Source organism: Tauraco erythrolophus, chromosome Z (genome assembly GCF_009769465.1).
Source record: "Tauraco erythrolophus isolate bTauEry1 chromosome Z, bTauEry1.pri, whole genome shotgun sequence".
Lineage (NCBI taxonomy): Eukaryota > Metazoa > Chordata > Aves > Musophagiformes > Musophagidae > Tauraco > Tauraco erythrolophus.
The window spans coordinates 4622317-4638809 of record NC_141496.1 but is presented as its reverse complement, the minus strand read 5'-3'; the positions used below and the strand labels follow the sequence as shown (position 1 = coordinate 4638809).

The following is a 16493-nucleotide window of genomic DNA, read 5'->3' as shown; positions in this document are numbered from 1 at the left end:
GGTCTCCAAGAAAACAGCTTAAAGGCTGTTAGGACTCAGTTTGACAGCTTTTTATTCGTAAGCGAAACGGGTGGCCGCTTTTTAATTAAATGCAAGTAGTTAAGACTCTTCCAAGCTAGCACTTTTGTTCCAGTGTACTTGGATCGTGGATTTGACTTTCTAGTGAGGCTTCTGCAATGCGCTGCGCAATGCCCTTCTGCTTTGATGCCTCAAAATTTGCTGGGATTGAGGAGGAGGAGCCAGACCATGATTAAGTAAGTGTTCTTCTTGCACTGTTTCTGCCGTAATGTCTCGTTTCATGGTATTCGATCGTTAGTCTTTAAAGACTTGTTTTAGAGAAGGCATATTTTGCTTCCATTCATCCAAAATGGGTAGGGACTGAATGACGCACAGTAGCAGAGCTGGGAAGAGCTAGGAGCCAGGCTTTATGATGCCAGTTGTCTGTGCGATGGTGCAGTTATTACCATTTCAGTAATCTCTCTTTCATGGGGAACCTTACGTTTCCCTGATAGCAGTTTGAGGTTGGCACTGTATGCTCCAGTAGTATTGTCAAACTTTGTAAAAAGCAGCAAATTCCCATGACAGCTAGGTAGGGTTAAGACAGTACTGTCCTCGTGTACTGTGGCTTTCTCATCAGGTGGTGACCTCCTGACTCCTCACTCAGCTCACTCTCCCAGTTCTTGCTCTCTGGGGATGCCGACTCTTGCTAGAGACAGTTCTAAGTAATCTGGTGAAAGAAAAACTTTAGGGAAAAAGGCTGGTAACGAGTAAGTGAGGAGGAAGCTGTCTATGATTTCCGTGTGCGTGTGGTTGGAAATACAGTGTAAGATGAGAGGGGTTTAGAGGCTGTCTCCTAATGAAGTAAGTTGGATGAAATGCTGGTAGCCTGAGGCTTCATCATGTTTAATAAGATGTCTTTTGGAAATGAGCTTGTCATTGTGGGAAAGAATAGGCTTGTGGGTAGCAGTGCCCTTGAGCTGAATTACTGATAAATACAATTTGAGTTGTCCATAGCTATGGCTCCTCCAGAGCTGATAACACCTTTTGATCAGCACTACACAGAGGCTGTGAGGAGTTAAAAAAACACAGCCCACATTTCTTCGAGTTTTGTTCTTAAAAAGCCTTTAAGGTGAAGTTTTATTTTCTGTGGTTCCAGTTACTGATATTAATAAGTCATCTTAAAGGCAATTCACAGGCTTTGAGTCCGCTCGCTGTAATAAAGAAAACCCAGAAATTGTTGAATATGATAAAACTAAGGTAGGGACATTTAGTGAATATCTTAGCAGAGTTAGCTAATTATTAAGGGCTTATGAAGTTATAGACCTCACTTATCTCAATTTGAAGTGGTTTGATAACAGACATTTGCTTTCCTTTTTTCATTTTACAGGATCAAAATGGTTTTTGCACTTTTTAATACGTAGTGAATTTCACTGTTTATCTGTATGGAACTTACCAAGCTACAGCAATAAGACGACTGTGATGAGTGAACAGAATGGAGTTGAATTAATACTCCGGACTTTGATCCTCTAGCTCCACTTTTGCTGGGGGAATTGCATATGTCATTTACATCTCCTGTTGCTAACCATTAGTTTTACTCTTAAGAAAGCTATTCCAGCTGAGCCTCTTTTTCCTAAATCAAGATCAATAATGCATCAAATAATTTTGGGGTAAATGGGCCTTTTGTTTAAGGGTAAGTAGGTTTTTTGTGGGTTTTTGTAATGTGCGTGTTTTTTTTTTTTTTTTCTCCTGTCAGTACTTGCATGCTACTGATGAAAACTGCCTTTTAATTTTCTTTTACTCTTTTTGTAGCAGGTGACTTGGTATCCTCTTACCTGCAGTTATTTAATTTCTGTAGTCAAATATATGCAAAGTCTTCTGTGTGTGGTAGGAAAGAACTGTCTGTTTCCTGGTCTGTCTGTTATCCTCCGAAAGTAGAGGTCAAATTTCTTCACCTCTGCCAGCTGGGAGTAAATACTGTAGGAAGTATCTGATAGTAAAAGTGCTGTTAAAGGCATTATTTGTAACATGCATGTAAGTAGCTTTTAACCCACTTAGTCTGTTTTTTGAAATACCCAAAGTATTTGTGCATTTGTAGAACCTGTGTTTACTTCATACTATTTGTCCATCTGTTATTTGTTAAAAGCTTATTCTCAATTAACCCTCTCCTGCACTGTCCTTTTTCTTTACCAGGATTAGTTCTCCTTCCAAAACAGATGGTGCCACGGTCCCTCTTAGTTCTGCCAGCGTCCACAGACATTCGTCTATGGTTGCGGCATCCTACGAGAATTTTTTTTGTTGCCTTAGTTTCTTGGGAAAGCTCAACTAAGGAGGAGACTGTTAGGATTTGTAAAGGTACGGACTCACAGGTTAGCTGTGTTGAGTTAGCTGAGCACAGTTCAGTGGCACGGGTGAGCTTTCTTGATGAGAAGGTCGTGGATTGTTTCTGGTGAAGCTGTACCTGTTGCTTACTGTGTCACGAGCAGCGTCGTGAGTGCTTTCTTCTTTAGGAGCGCTTTGGACAAGTAAAGACTGTGCTACCAGTTGTTAGCAACCTGGTGGATGCTGAAATCAGTTGGCAGTTCTTATTACTGGTCAAAAACCAAGGGTTTGGTGTTGAGAACAGCCAAACAGCAGTTGGTATCTTACTAAACTTTTTGTAATTTTAATGCAATGTGACTTTGCCTTTAGTGCAATGATACAATTTATTTTTCACTAATATACCTACCGAAATTCATGTTGCAATATTTAAATTTTATACTACTGACTTAATTATTAAAGTGGCAAATGAATAATATTAGTGGCTTGTGGGTCAGAAAATGACTTGAGATCAGGGTTTGGTTGGCTTTCCAGCCTCTCTGTAGAATTTGGGCGTGTCACTTGATCTCTCTTCTTCAGTTGGCCAGACCAGAAAATGGGTATTTTACTGCCCTGTGGCAGGATGATACTGGCTTAAGTCAAAGACACAGCACCAGTATTGAATTAAAGTATTTCATACAGAATCACAGAATGTCAGGGATTGGAAGGGACCTCAAAGGATCATCTAGTCCAATCCCCCTGCCGCAGCAGGACCACCTAGATCAGATCACACAAGAACTTGTCCAGACGAGTTTGAAACATCTCCAGAGAAGGAGACTCCACAACCTCTCTGGGCAGCCTGTTCCAGTGTTCTGTTACCCTTACTGGGAAGAAGTTCTTCATCATGTTTAAGTGGCACCTCCTCTGTTCCAGCTTATATGCATTTCCCCTTGTCCTATCATTGGATGCCACTGAGAAGAGCCTGGCTCCATCCTCATGACAGTCACCCTTTACATATTTATAAACATTAATGAGGTCCCCCCTCAGTCTCCTCTTCTCCAAGCTAAAGAGACCCAGCTCCCTCATAAGGGAGATGCTCCACTCCCTTCATCATCTTTGTGGCCCTGCGCTGGACTCTCTCAAGCAGTTCCTTGTCCTTCTTGAACTGAGGGGCCCAGAACTGGACACGATATTCCAGATGCGGCCTCACCAGGGCAGAGTAGAGGGGGAGGAGAACCTCTCTCGACCTACTAACCACACCCCTTCTAATAGAGCCCAGGATGCCATTGGCCTTCTTGGCCACAAGGGCACATTGCTGGCTCATGGTCATCCTGCTGTCTACCAGGACCCCCAGGTCCCTTTCCCCTGTGTTGCTCCCCAACAGTTCAGTCCCCAACTTGTACTGGTACCTGGGGTTGTTCTTACCCAAATGCAAGACTCTACACTTGCCCTTGTTGTAGTTCATTAAATTTTGAAGCTTTAAAATTTGAAGCTTTAAAATACCTGAGGGTCAGTTTCGTTTGTTTCCTGAGTACTAGCATGTGGCAAAGATGTGTAGAAAGGACAGATCATAAAATACTTAAAAACTGTAGAGTCACTTAATATTGCTTGGCTTATCTTTGTGAAATGGCTGTCATAAATCTGTGCCACTTCTAGTTCAGCTTGAGCTTTTACATGGCTGTAAGAGAAGGGGAGATGCTGGCAAGTCACTGTATGAGCTCTGGAAGCACCCTCAAGAGGTGGGTTAGGTGGGCAGCACTGTTAGTGGAAAGGAATGGAACGTTACATGGAACTTGACAAAACAGCTCTCTCATCTGCTGATAGTTCTATCCTCCTGGCGTCAAGGGTTCTGCAATTCTGGAGTGGTGTTTTGCAAGATCAGGTGAATTGTCCAGTGCTCTCCCTTGCTCCAGGCCTATTGCTGCTGTCTGTTGTGTAAGAGGCTGGCCTTGCTCTCCTTCTGCACCCTGGTGCTGGTCTCATTCAGCCAGCTAGCCCGATGATAAGGTGCACAGCTGTCCTCTGGGAAGTTGAATTGCAAAAGGACTTGATGGGTGCTAACTGGCCCAGCAGGTAGGCAGTTCTACCTCTTTACAGTGGTGCTGGACTTGTTATCCAGCAATGAAGGGGTTAAAATTTTTGTGTAAGAATTTCATGAAGAGTTTAATAGGCTGTTTGCACATACCTAAAGAACATAACAAGATGACCATCCTTGAAGCTGCCAGAAGTGATTAGAAGGGAGACTCTTTATCCAGAACTGTCTGCCCTTGAAGGGAACGTCCCAGAAAATCTATAAACTTTGTTCTCATGTTTTTCTGAGTGGTGAACGTGTGCAGCAGTGACTAGAGGGCTCCTGAAACCGCAGCCTGGATCCCACGGCACTGGCACTCGTTGCTGCTTCGGGATTTCCAGATAGCAGCAACAGCAGGTACGTTTGTGCCTGTCCATGCTGGACTGGCTCTGATTTTAGCAGGTGTCCTGGTTTCACCGGGATAGAATCAGAATCAATTTTCTTTTCAGAGACACTGTATTTCTAAAGCTACTTTTTTTTAAAAAAAAAGGAAAGAGAACAGACTTGATGAGACACGTTGTTTTAGTTTGTAGCTGTGGCATGCAGGTATCTGCAGTCCTCAAGGACTTCTCCGCTTGTTTTTTCGCTAGCAACCCAGATGTCCAAGAACCTGGGGGGGGAGTGTGGCCAGGGTGATTGACACCTAACTTGGCAAATGGATATTCCATACTGTGCAACATCACGCTCACTATAAATCTGAAAGTTTCTTGGGGACAGGCCCCCTTCTCCTCTCTCTTCCTCGATGGTCTCTGTCCTTGGAGGTTCCCGCTCGTCCTTCTGCTCCGGAGGTCTGCACTCTCTCTTTGGGATCACGGGCTGAGAACAGATGGGACGTTGGCCAAGGGGTGGTGAGCAGCTGCACTGTACACCACTTGCCTATATATATTATTATTATAATTGTTATTTTCCATTTTTATTTTATTTCAATTATTAAATATTTCTTGTCTCAACCCATGGATCTTCCTTCCCTATCCTGATTCCCTTCCTCAAGTGGGAAGGGGTCACTGGGTAATAGAACAGCTGGACATTGTCTAGCTGCAATTACAGGCTAAACATGGACAGCTGAAGGCAGCACAAGCCCTTCTCAAAAGAACGCAGCAGTACTGAGACGACTTTACTACTTTCAAATTGTTTTCTACAATTTTCTGCAGTTTTCTACAACTACATTGCAGTTGTCCTGTCTGCCGATCGGAGCTATTAGCGGGTAAAGCAATGTGTGATTACATACAGGATGTTTCAGATAAATGTTTTTAACAGACAGAAAATCTGTGCTCTGAAGATCAGGACTAACTCGTTTCTCTTATTCCCAAGCAATTTAAAATGCGATTTTTCTGTGGACGTTACTCTATTGACCATGGTAGAGCTAGAGATTAACGTTTTGTGATAACAGGTCTCTATATAGAGTGGCATCATGAACCAGCGGAGGAAGCACAGAATATGTTTCCTTTAAGTAACAGAAATGAATAGGTAAAGTGGGAAAATTTGTTAAAATCTTAGAAAAAGTACATTCCTATAACTGTCCCCAGTAGGATGATCTTCTGCAAGCTAATATATGGCAAGGAGAAAAAGAAATGAAGCATGGCTATCCTAGCGTTGATTTCTGCCACTAGTTGGTTTTTTTTTTTTTTTAAGAATAATGAAAAGTCTAAGAGCGAGTGGCTTTAATTTTTAGGAACAAAGAGTAATAAAAATATGCCCCCTCTAATTTTTAGAGTAGAGAACATTGTGGGTTTAAATTGCTGTGCACATGAGAAAAATGGTTTCACTGTGAGAAAGAAATAAGATTTTAGAAGAGTAAGTGCAGCGAGCCCTGCATGTCTTTTATCTGTATGCTAATGAATTTATTTTTATGGGGACTGTGGTTTTTTTGTGGGATTCCAGTGCAGCTGGTGAATGTTTTCGGAAGCTTGTGTGCAGGCTTGTGAACTAACTCATAGCTGGTTGTTACTTTTCATTTGAAAGAGGCAGAATATGTGCTTTAAGCATTACAATGCAAAAACCTGCGTTTAAATGTAAAGTCTTTCTTCTTATTTACGATGAAAAGTGTTGCTTTTCAAGGTTGCAAAGGATGCTCTGCAAACCTTTATTCTAACACACATGCTTGTATTTTTTATTCAGTCTTGGATAATTTGTATATGCAACCTGTTTTTAATCTTTGTTTATGCAAATCCGGTTGAAACACAGTATTAGTTTAATCCTTCCTCCTTTTGTTTTGCACTGATGTTCTATTACCACCTCGGTGGCAAAGGATCCTGTTCTTTAGGATTGCTACCAGGCCTGATTTATGAATCATCTGATAGAGAGCCATCTCCACTCCCAGAAATGTGCCTGAGGTAGAATTGTATGCCAGTGAGTCAGCTTTAGGGCAGCATTTCCAAAGGAACGCTATATAAATTACACAGTATCCGTGTGGGGGTGGCCTGGAGTTATGAAAAATCTGCTCTCGAGCATCGTGCACACACATCCACACAGAGCTGAGTCAACTCTCTTGAGTTAAGTGGAGTGGTGGTCACACTTGTGTTGTTTTAAGTATGTGTGACACTTGTAAGAAAATAAAAAAGAATGTGTGGTGTCTTGGGGAGGAGATGAACAAGTCCAAAAGACAGCAGTTGGGAAGCACAGCAAGTGTTGATACTTCTGCTTTTGTCTGGATGCATATTAGTTTTTTTCTGGTAGATATCTAATTATTTGGATTGATTAGATTTTAGTTACTTAGACATTTTTTTGTTGGGCATGTCTGTATGTGTTATTTGTACTAGAATGTCACAGGTGAGTTTGCGGAATTAAGTATGCTGTGTTTTAATGGACAGGAAGGTGACTTGAGTAGGGAAAAAAAAAAGCATGACCAACATGTAGATACACCTACAAAGGTGTTTGGTGAAGCTTCAGATGTGGCCAGAGTCATTAGCACTTCACAGCTTCAGAGTTATGTGTCTCTGTCAGAAGAGGGCATCACTTTGGTCTTTGCTGAAAGTTTCTCCTGTATCATGAAGTGGATTTGTGTGTTATGGGTCAGCCTTTCAGTACCCAGGTCATGGGCTGCTTCTGTCCCTTCCCAACCCACCATCCTTACACACATAGTCTGTCAAGTGTTTGATTCAGAGTCCTTGATGGGCTTGCCTGAGTGTTTACATTAAAAAAAAAGTCAGCTGTTCTGCATAATTGTATTAGCCTCAGCTGTATGCATTTGTCATTACCTCTCTCACACCTCTGATTTGTTGCATCTCAGTTACGTTGGGTAAATGTGAGGTAATGTACTCCACAGGTGATGGAATAATTGTTTATGTTAGTATCAGCCACTGTATTCTTTAGTTCTGTACATATTGAGATACAAATGAAAATACTGACTTCAGTTGTGCTGGAGCTATAAGCTGGTGGATGCTCTGGAAGAGTCTCTGTAGTCAGCTATGTATTCTGAACGATTAACTCCTGTGCAGCAGTATAGTTTACATAGTGTGTACATAGTGTACATCACTTACATAGTCACAAAAGCTTAAAGAACATACTTGGTGTTATTTTCTGCAAAAATGTAGGTAGAGTTTCTCATTTTTTAAGAATTACGGCTTGTGAATGAATGGCTAGTGGTGCAAGGAGGTAGATTGTTCAAACTGTTTCAGTGATGAAATGGCATTAAAAGACAAATGTTCTGCTAGATTTTTTTTTTTTTTCACTTAAGCAGTTGCTAGAACTGACATAAGAAGGTGGTATGGTTATAAGCAGGGAAAAGAAGTGGTCTGTTGGACTCTGAATTAAGGAAATTTGTCAGTAATAAACTAAGGTAACTTCTAACAGTAAGCTGTGATGAAAAACTTAGTACTTCTGAAGTAAGAAAGTCATATCCACAGCTGCTGAGAAAAAGAGCTGATTTGCTTCGTACAAGCTAGGCGTTCTTTATCATTAATCAGTTCAATAACACCTAAAATTACAATATACCATTAAAGTCAGAGTGTCGTGGTGCTTATTAAGTGTTTCAGGCCTTATCATTTGTTTGGGTGAAACTCATTTCCTTCTGATGTTGCAGGATATACAGTTATAAAGAAGAACTGCTACTGAGAGCAGAACAAAAATATCACGAAGGATGTACGTATGGCCAGTTATGGATTGATAAAGGGTATGCTTGCCATCTTTGATAAAACTCTTTTTGCAGTAGTATATATTACTTAATAGCATACATTCCATTGTAGTTGTTCTTTAGGAAGCTACTAACTTCTGTTTCAATTTCGTTTTTTGCTTCTTAATGATTTTTTATCTTCAGAAATCTCTTCTCAGAGCAAATGGTGCTGTGGAAGACAATCAGTACCCTCTCCTGAATCTAGCTGGAACCTGTGAGTTCTAGGTGTGTGACACCGAACAGCAGGTAGTTTTTAAGCAGATTTGGTTTTTCTAAAGGGATGGTTTGTTGCTTGTCCTCCCTTTCCTCATCTTCCTGCCAGCTCTGGCAGAAAGTTTCACTTATTTTCTGGTTTTGGTTTCTGCTGGCTTAGTGAAGTGAATCTACCCAAGAAAGGATGAGCCAGTTCTGGTGCAAAGGAGGGAACATGACTGCGCAGTCAGGAGTGGGTGGTAGAAGAGTAAGGGATAAAACCCATTTCTGTTAGACTGCCTTGGCTGTCTCTGCTAATCTGACCTTCAGAATCCTTCTGGATTTCTTCATTAAAGTGCAGTTCTTATAGTGTACAAATTATTGCCTTTACGAGTGAGTCCACAATTTGAAAATACTTCCTAGCTAAAGATACAATTAGATATTTAATGGCTTCTACATACTGGTGTTTTCCATGTGTGGTTGGAAAATAGAATTAATTTCTGTTGGAAAAATCTAGCACAGAAGTTTTTACAGAATTGTCTTTTAAAATCATCAGTGCAGTATCTGTGCCTGAGAAAAAGGAGAATGACATTTCTGAGCAATGTCTAATTAAGTATCCATCTGTGTCTGTAAGCATTACAGCTTATTTTTCGGCGCTATGTTGTTCTCATTGAAGTGAGACACTGGTCTCTCTGTAGCATCACCTTGAGGTTACCTTTGCTGGTACTGTTAGTAGAAAAGTGGATGACAAGAAAGGAATGGGAGTTTTTCGATATAGTCTTCCTCTCTCTGATCTATAAATTTCTCAAGTGGAACTAAATCAGTACGCTTTTTCTTTCTTTAAGACAGGGCTTTTCTTGGCATGGATGTTTTCCCCTGAACTGTGTGTGTTCTTCCCTGCAGCAAAGTCCGTTTGAGTCACAACAGACTGTTTTTCCACCAAGATAAAGATCAAGTTCTTTTTTTTTATATGCGTACCAATACTAGAATTGTTGACTTTTTAAATAGCCAGTTCAAAGGGCCCAGAGAGCACAAACCTCATCAGAGCAAGTATCTTCACGCACACAGAAACACACATCAGTGTAGACCAGATACACTTCGTTGAGTTTACCAGTCCCCATGCTGCCTTATTACTGGAAATACAGTTCACCGGTCCCTGTGTGAGGGATCAAACCAGCATGGTTTGAGTAGTTAGAGCAAGATCCTACTTAATAAAAAAATCTTCTTAGGTCATGGAGTAGGCTCTTAGCAAGGTGGCAGCATGTAGATGAAACATGCTTTCTTCTGGCTGATAGGCCAGAGAGATGGAAAGGCAAGTGTGGGTGTTCTTATAGTCCCTTTGGGAGCTGAGAGGCAGATGATGTTCCCAGTAGGATGTGCGTGAGAAAAGAGTCTCTAATTCACTTTGGTGCCCTTTAGCCTTGTGTTGTGCTCCTCAGGCTAACAGGGTGAATAGTGCAGAAGCTGTTCTGCAGTTCAGTATGAATTTTTAAATATGTTCCTTTTGGCCAGGTTGATATTCTTCCTGTATATGTTTGAGCTATCAAATTTTTCCTTGCATGAGCAGAAGGTACATTTCAAAGCTCTTAGAAATGCTGTTTTTCTTTTCACAGTGCATGACCAGAGCAAAGCTGGAAGTTGCACTAACGGGCACAATATGTATCCCACTATGCATAGCTCTCGGCCAGTCATTTAATCATCAAATCTGTGTTTTACTTACCTGTGTAATAGGAGAAGGTGGTGGGTGTAATGGGAGAAGGTTCTCAGAGGGTGGTGAGGCACTGGAACAGGTTGCCCAGAGAAGTTGTGGCTGCCCCATCCCTGGAAGTGTTCAAGGCCAGGTTGAATGGGGCTTTGTGCGACCTGGTGTAGTGGAGGGTGTCCCTGCCCATGGCAGGGGGGTTGGAACTGGATGATCTTTGAGGTCCCTTCCAACCCAAACCATTCTATGAGAATTATTTGATAATGTAGATTTGCAGAGGAAATCTGTAGAAATACTGGTTTTATTAGTATTGGGATGTTTATGTCTCAGAACGTGTGTATTCATCGTTTGGGTTTGATGCTGTGCTGTGGCCTTGGAAATAAATTGGTTCTCATGTGGTGTTTACTGCCTACATTAAATTACCTTCTCCAGAAATTCTTCTTTTAAGTTGCTTTCAAGAGACTTTTACTCAGTGCAAGTATTGGCAAACATTTTTCTTATATATATGTTCCTATATTTTACAGTATGTATTTTATTCTTTTTTTTTTTTTTTTTGAGGAAGTAAAATGCTCTTTTTACTGGGGGTTTGGGTGGTTGATTTCTTTTCATATTTAGAGCATTATCTCCGTCTTTTTTTTTGCGTTGTCTGATATTAACTAAGCTTTCTTTCTTTTACTGTTGCTTCTCTCCTGTAAATTCCCTTGCATTATCCAGCGTTTCATTCATTAGCCTGAAGGAAGCATGAACTCTAATATTCTTTAAAAATTAAGAATATTCCAAAGTGGGTTAGGGCAGACAGGACAGCATTAAGCTTTTCACAGCGCCTTTTAGAAGCAGGGAGGTAGCCTTATTTCATGCTGCAGATGGAGGGGAGGAAAGCAGCATACAGTTACATTCGTACAATTACAGGCAGCTTCAGATGGATCAGGAAACTGAAAGAAGGATTGTCAGGGAGCAGAAAAAATCTCTCTGAACCATCCGTGCTTTCTCAGGCTGCTCAACTACTAATTGACCTTATCTGCAGAAATGCTTTTTTAAAAAAAAACAGTAGATTAAATCTTAACAGCTCAGTTGTTGGGTTTTTTTCCCATGTCTACACTTTTCACAAAGTGCCATAAATTTATTATTTACTATACTTCTAAACCCATAAACAATTTTGGCCCATACCATTCATCCGCAAGCGAATGTGGTAATTGAAAGATCTTTGTTGTGCGCTGAATGCCGAGTAAAAATTCAGGTGGAAGGCAAAGTGTGAATAATGAAGATAAAATGATAAACACTGGTCTCTAAACAAAATTTCCCTGAAGGTACTTTTGGGTTGATAATGTGCAAGTAGTCAATCAGATGAACAGCTTAGGTTTTGTATTTGCACTGAAGCAATGCGATCTATTGAATTATAACTTGAAGTAAAATTTAGGATACAGATGTGGGTGGGTACTCTTGCTTGCTTGCAGCCCGTACTGTTTGATGCTGTTTTCCTGGCAATTTTGAGAGAAACTAGGCCAACCTGTAGGTTCTCGTATGATTGGGACTTGCATGAGAGACACTCAAGGGCTGCTTGAGTGGTGTATCAGATACGCCAGAAAAGTCTTTACATGACTCACCAGCACCGTGGTTCTCTGCTGAGAACAAGTCCCTGTTACACATAGCTAATGTTTCTGAAGACCTTGCCTGTAGATGTTGTAAAACCCCGTGTCCTTGACGGTTTAGTGTCACTTCATGGCTCTTCTTTGTACTGTGTCATGTCTTTGGTACGCGAGATCTGCTGTCAGAGCAGTTCCGCTGGAGAAGGAAGGTGTTTGTAGTCTTGCTCTGTGGTGTTCAGCAGCTGCTTGGTGTCTGCTCAGAGTCATTGGATTTCGCCTGTGTCATGTTGGTACTGAAAGTTTGCAAATTACCATGTGCAAAACACATTGTAGTTTCGTAAGGGTAAGGTCCTCTTCAACTGAAAGTAGATTTCTCGTAGATAACAGGAACTGAACTGTGTTCTGGTGTGTCCAGGTAGGTGACTACCAAGTCTGGGAATTTTCAGGCTAGCATTGTTCGTAAGGGCTAAAATTCTCCATTATGTTTAAAGTTATAGATAAAGAAGTTTAGTATGTGTTGCCTATAATATATTGATTTAAATTTTATAAAGTAAGTGTTCAGAAATATTTTTATTATTTTTTCTGATGTGTTTTGATTACTCTAGTGAGATGAACCACATGTAATATGATTCCAGTACCATCTTTCATGACCGTGTGAAAGAAAGGATAGTTTGGTGCAACCGGATGAGTTCACTAGGAGAAAATAAATGCAGAAAACCAGTACAATACTGAAAAATACTGCCTGTAATTGAAAACAGTGAGTTGCTTAGTTAATACTGTGAAGAGCAGGATTGAGTGAGTTATTGGGGTAAATCATTCATACTGTTCTGTTCTCGTGCAGGCTGCTGTATTGCTGAAGTCGGTATCTAGTTCACCCAGTCTTCCAGACTGCTCCATGCTTTGAGACCAGGAGGACCTTGGTGTTCTGAAATGAAGATGGAGGCAGTGGGAAAAGCAGAAGAACTTGTCGATTCAGAAGTTCCACCAAAGACTTCTGAAAAGCAAGAGACTGCTCCTGATGAAGACCGACCTGTAGAACTCGAGACGCAAACTGACAAGGACAACGTGCCCACTGCAGCAGACTCTGCGGTGCTCTCCTCCATGCCTTGCTTACTGATGGAACTGAGGCGAGACTCCTCGGAGTCTCAGCTAGCATCTACAGAGAGCGATAAGCCAACGGGTGGTCGAGTTTCCGAGAGTGACTCTTCTAACCATTGCATGCTTTCCCCTTCTTCCAGCGGGCACTTGGCTGACTCAGATACGTTGTCTTCCACAGAAGAGAATGAGCCCTGTCAAGCTGAAGCTGCTGCAGAAGGAGACACTTCCGTGGTGTCTGGAGCTGCAGTTGGGAGGAAATCCCGGCGATCCAGGTCTGAAAGTGAAACTTCAGCAATGGCTGCCAAGAAAAACCGGCAGTCTAGCGATAAGCAGAATGGTCGAGTTACCAAGGTAAAAGGTCACCGAAGCCAAAAGCACAAAGAACGAATCCGGCTGCTCAGGCAGAAGCGGGAGGCAGCTGCTCGCAAGAAGTACAACCTGCTGCAGGACAGCAGTACCAGTGATAGTGACCTGACGTGCGACTCGAGCACGAGTTCGTCAGATGACGAGGAAGAGGTTTCAGGGAGCAGCAAGACAATCACTGCAGAGATACCAGGTAGAGGATGTTTTTTAAACTGAACTGTAACACACCTGACATCGTTTCTCAGCTGTCATGCTAAATTAGATGAGTGACACTTGAGAAAAAACAGGACTACTGCAGCTCTCTGTAAATTCGAAGACTGCAGTATACTAACAAGACATGGGCACACTTAAAAATCTGTTCTGAGGTTTCAGTGCACTTTTGCACACCGACAGAGCATAGAAATGGTAAATTGGAGGAAGGACTATCTTTGAATTCTGGGATTTTCAGATCTTTTCCTTTGTAAGCCTATATGAACTCCTGTCAGTGCTGTCAAATCCCATTGGATGCTGACAATCTGATAAATACTTTCTTAAGATAAGTGGCCAGCTTTGCTTTAATATGTTAAGAGCACAGCTCAGCAGCTGCGCGAGGAATAACACGGCGTACCTCTTGCCCGTGTTGCAGTAAGGCCCTGTTCACTCTTGCACTTAACGCTGTGCTTCCAGCTCTACGTTTCCGTGCATGACCAACCTCCTTAGCCTTATTGCAAATTCTCGCAGACTGTAGCTGGTCACCTATTTCAGGACATATGAATTTGTTCATGCAGGTGCCCAAGCTATATCTGCACCTAAATTTTCGACATTCTAGACAAATCCATTTTCCTGTGTCATAAGGATCTATAATTTCTATATCTTTAGTTTTCCGACAGACCCATGTTAAGATTAGAGGCAGCAAATTATACGAGTCTTCTCAAAAGGTCAATTATTAAGTTTCTTGTCTGCTGAGTCTTTGTTATTTTATTAGGCCAAGTGCCGTGGACAGGATTTTGTGTGAATTATTCTCGCAGCATATTATACCATAGAACCGTCATCATCTGGCAATCAAAAATAAAATCACGTAAAAATAAACTTTTTGGCTTGCCAATTTTTACTGGGTTACATGCCTTTTTGCCTCTTGTGCTATAAGATTATATTTTTTTTTTGAGATAAATATCAGCTCACACAGGGCAAGAACATTTAAAGGAAAACTGCAATAATTAGTCTTAAGTTGCTGAACTAATGTTTGCTAGATGAGTTATTTGAAATATTTGCAGCAGATTTTACAAGTAACTGTGTTTTAACTGAGTTATGGTGAATGATTCTTTCATTATGAGAACTGGCATTTTTCCCACATAGTGCTAGGAAGCAGGTTGCACAAAGGAAGTTAAGGTTTATTATTAGAAAGTCAGGGAAAGGCATAGTCCCCCTGTAATTATTGTGTAGTAAACTTTGAATAGAGACCTAAAATTATTTTTACCAATGTAGTAGTTAGTCAGACTTTTAGACTTCATAGTTTTTTATTTACTATATTTACACCTTGGGCGATTAAAGCCTGTTGAAGTAGAACGTTGTGTTGAGTTTTGGGACAGGTTCCTCCCCACTCCCAAAAAAACCCCAAAACACACAGAATAAATCCCCCAAGTTGTGTTCTTTTTAAATCATAAAAGTAACTTGTGACTCAGAAAAGGCACCACCCGGTATTTTCGGATCTGCCTGGATTTCTGACTTGCGTTGCAGAGATCCGAAACCACTCTAGGATACTTTTCTGTGTCACTAGTCTCTTCCGTGTTTGAGCTCTTCATCGTAACTGTGAGGTGCTTGCAACGAAGAGATCCCGTTGTAGTACACAAAAGAACATGATGGTTTTGTGGTGGTTACACCAAGGCCCAATTTTACCTGCGATGCAAGATGTGGGAGTGCAAAAACCATCCTGAGGATCCGCGACCTTCATTTCTTAGCCTTTATTTCATGATATTTCATATCATCTGTGTGATACTGAGTTACTTTTAAGAGGTTAAAACTTTGGAGGTGTCCTTTTGGAATGAGGTGCAGTAGGTACCTGCCACATTGCGGTTTTCCTTTAAATAGAAATGACTTTGTTTTGCGGGGAATGGTCTTGCAGAGATAAGGACAGCGCTGGCCAAAAATGCATCCTGTGCTGCTTGTGGGTTAATGAAACGTTGTGGTCCTAACAGACGGAGCGGAGCTCTGAGTCTGAGTAGGACTCACAGCTCTCTGTCGCAGTGGTAGGTTCACATGCCATCTGCGATCCCTCTTCTTGGAACTGGAAAAGTGCTTAACTTAAATTATTTTTTTTTTTTTTTTAAATTAGAAAGCCATTTTAGTGCACTTAGCATAACACTGTGAGTACCCTCAAAATTTTAGGGAATGAACACGTAGTTAGAAAATAATACAGGGTATCAAAAAGCATTACTGGAAATTCAGGCCATGAGCATCCTTTGCAGACAGTCAAAAGCTGAGAGAAAACTTCAGGTTTAACTTGATTTTGAGTGTCAAGAAACTACAATGCCCCTGTCAGAAGGACATAAGCATGAAAAATATTTTGCCTTTACTTTTGAAAAAGTCTGTACACATTGGCAGAGAAGAGTTTTACGGGTAGCCCATATTCCCCGTATTTTTTCTGTATTGGGACACTTCAGCTGTAATGCTGGTTACTGTCTACGTAGCTTATTATTTGGACTGATTTTCAAATATCTGCTGTCTGAAAAATAGCTTTGCCAAGAGAGATGCTCTAAAACTTTTAGTGACAGTTAATTTAATGAGGCCTTCATGTACAAAATTATACATACTCTGGCTCTGAACCTTATATCGACACATGTAGCGTTACAGAAGACAGTTTGCTTGTGCATGGTCTGAAAATTAAAGTGCCATATTTGAGAATACAAATACATATTTGAGTCTTTGATGTTGTGTAACTAAACCTCTTCCATTTTAACAGTGCATTTATTTTTTTCAAACCATCCACATTGACTGGCTCTTACTAAATTTGTAAGGTAAGGAAAATACTGAGTGAAATACGTAATAATGCCATGAAGTTGTGAACAGAGCAGTCGTGCAATACGTAGTTCTCTCTGC

At 41.1% G+C, this 16493-nt stretch overlaps 1 protein-coding gene across 1 annotated transcript in view; it reads left to right on the top strand.

Annotated features, from left to right (window-relative positions):
* Nucleotides 1-16493, top strand: part of ARK2N (arkadia (RNF111) N-terminal like PKA signaling regulator 2N) — a 50732-nt gene that overhangs the window by 4469 nt on the left and 29770 nt on the right. Inside the window, exon 2 of the mRNA XM_086628987.1 lies at nucleotides 12799-13611. Coding sequence (XP_086485113.1) covers nucleotides 12888-13611 — 724 coding nt within the window. The 5' untranslated portion in view covers nucleotides 12799-12887. The remainder of the gene's footprint in view (nucleotides 1-12798; nucleotides 13612-16493) is intronic.